Source organism: Montipora foliosa, chromosome 6 (genome assembly GCF_036669935.1).
Source record: "Montipora foliosa isolate CH-2021 chromosome 6, ASM3666993v2, whole genome shotgun sequence".
Classification (NCBI taxonomy): domain Eukaryota; kingdom Metazoa; phylum Cnidaria; class Anthozoa; order Scleractinia; family Acroporidae; genus Montipora; species Montipora foliosa.
The window spans coordinates 21485091-21487590 of NC_090874.1; the positions used below are offsets into that span (position 1 = coordinate 21485091).

Below are 2500 nucleotides of genomic sequence, written 5' to 3' on the forward strand. Positions count from 1 at the left end.
TAGGTATTTAAACCAAATTGGTGCTATGTGCCTTGTTGGTTATAATCATTTTATATCCAGCAAGCCCAAGTAGAAAAACAAAAAAACTCCATGATGTTCCTGGGGGTAGCATTGTTGACTAAAGCATAGATTTCTGCCTTGGACAATTCCGGTCCAAACGGGCTTTTATCGGCATTTTTTCTCAGAGCTGCAAAACTATTTTCAGTTCGCTTTATTGCTGACGCGTTGCTTGACCATATGTGTCCAGCGAGCCGATGAAAATGATGAAAATCTGGTATCTGTAGTTCACTTTTTAAAACTTAACAATTAGACCCGTAGCCCGCAATAGCCCATGAGGCGAAGCCGAATGGGCTATTGACCCCTGGCGCTTGAGGGCAAAGGGTCTAATTGTTTTAGTATCACCCCACTAGTTGAACAGAAAAGGCAACATAAAGTTAGCGAATGCAAGTTGAAGAAATATTCATTTGGCCGGAATAAAACGAAAGAAAGTGTCACCCTTTTCGATACTTGAGGACTATTACTAATAGTCATCTAGTAGTGTAGCCAATCAAAATGCAGGATTTGCATTAGTCCACTAGTTGGGTGATACTTTAATGTAATTACCGGTATTATCATTCACCATCACTTCCAAGATTGTCAGCATATTAAAATAACTACAGGTGTATTATTACTTCTGGTTGTCGTATCTAAAACTGCTATTGTGTGTTGAAGGGTTTTCAGGTTGTTGATGTCATTGATTATCAACTGCCTGGCCATTTTAAACTGACATTCTTTCTTGAAAGTAGACTAGCCATTCAGAAGTTTTCTTGATTGGGTCCAATTCAGGATAGTGCGTGCACAAGAAAGAGTTCATCTGTAATTCTAAAAATTAATAATGTAAATTTATGGAAGCATGTTTTGGATCCTTGTATATAAAGCATTACGATTAATTATCTAAGGAAATATTATGAGGTAATGACTGAATGTTGTTCAGTTGGATATATTTACATGTACATCATGCTCATACAGCTGTAAAGTACATGATCACAATTTGGTTTCTTTAGGTTCGAATATGGGACAAACGCTTCAGGAAATGTGTTCGGGTAAGATTGTTGTTATAATGCTATGTGTTTATACATTGCCATTCTTGAAAAGGGCCCAGGCTTTGTAAGAATCTCCACTTAATTGATTAATGGGAATTATGCTATGCATTATTATTTGAGGGTGCAAAAAAAATAATTCATTATCACTACTATTTTAGATGTTTTTTCTTTTGAGAATAAGGGTCCAAGTGACATATCTCTTGACATTGAATCCTAAAACAATCTCTTATTTTCAAAAAAAGACATTATTATTTTATCTTCCTTTTTGTGATATCCAATTTTATGAAGGTCTCGGTAAGTGAGATTACATGTATGTGCTTGTTTTACAGGCTTGTTTTACAGTTATCTCAAGTCGATTATGTCTTCCCTTATTTTGTTTATTCTTGTGCTACATCATTTTGGTAAGGTCTTTATGTAAAAGGGGATTTACATGCAGTGGTATTTTAATAATTAATTTTTTTTGCAACATCATGTTGTCAGTATAAAATGCAGACTACAGACTGCAAATTGCAGATTGGGCTTAAAATGCAGACTGCAGACTGGGTTTAAAAATAAATGCAGACTGAGGACTAAACTGTCACATTGTTTGATAAGCGACACATTTTCAAATGACAGTAGGGCCATGCAGTGTTGGTCTAACTTTTTTCTGCAGCAAAAATTTTCTGCTACAGCTGTAGGGCTATTTCTTTCTACACAAAATTATTAACAGTGAGAATTTCTATTAATTTTCGTCTTTTAACCTGTAGCATAAACATTTCATGATGTGCTTCATGGCTCATGTTAAAGGGAATTCGAATTAAAGCCTTCTGATGATTGCCGATTGTCATATGATACAAATAAGTTGCTTTGCTTGAACGTGTTCCAACCTTTCAGCGTTGTTCGGCATGGCGGGGATTTCTGTTCAATGAAAAAAGTTGGAATGTTGTAGGAGACAAATTCTTAAAATCACCTTTCCAATTCTCAGGTCTGTGCATTACATCAAAACACCTTGCGATTTTAGAATGTGATGACATCGCTGCGAAAACCTTCATGCGTCCTCATGACATCTGTGGGACCGATTTCAGGGGTAAGACTAATTTGCAGACCGCGGAACCTGTGGAACCTAGAGAAATGACTGTTTTTATTGAAACCACATCATAAAAACGATGAGGTTTACATTAATGTTTGTGAAAAATTGACTGTACCCACCAATTATTGGGTTCCAGGTGCAATTTTTAGCTGTGATCTGCGTACTTGCACATCCAAGGCTGCTGCCCAACGGTCACCTGGCCACCTGGGGCACGAACGAGTAGCCCGAACAGGCACCTGACTTATCACAAGATGATTCATCCTCACTTTCTTTTAAATTTGATCCCAGCTCGAGATTAAATGATGAAAAAAGCAATGTGGTTGGAGGGAACGGCAGCTAAGCAAGGTTA

At 37.1% G+C, this 2500-nt stretch overlaps 1 protein-coding gene across 6 annotated transcripts in view; it reads left to right on the top strand.

Moving 5' to 3' along the window:
* LOC138006959 (F-box/WD repeat-containing protein 4-like) overlaps positions 1 to 2500 on the top strand; it is a 13191-nt gene that overhangs the window by 8259 nt on the left and 2432 nt on the right. For 2 of the 6 annotated variants that reach the window (XR_011123965.1, XR_011123966.1), the window contains exons 8-10: positions 1044 to 1082; positions 1412 to 1483; positions 2047 to 2148. Coding sequence is in view for 2 of the 6 variants with exons in the window: in XM_068853597.1 (XP_068709698.1) it covers positions 1044 to 1082; positions 1412 to 1483 (111 nt within the window). In the remaining 4 variants the exon portion in view is untranslated. Of the gene's footprint in view, positions 1 to 1043; positions 1083 to 1411; positions 1484 to 2046 lie in introns of all 6 variants that reach the window. The other 4 variants (XR_011123964.1, XR_011123967.1, XM_068853597.1 and 1 more) reach the window with 4 other exon arrangements.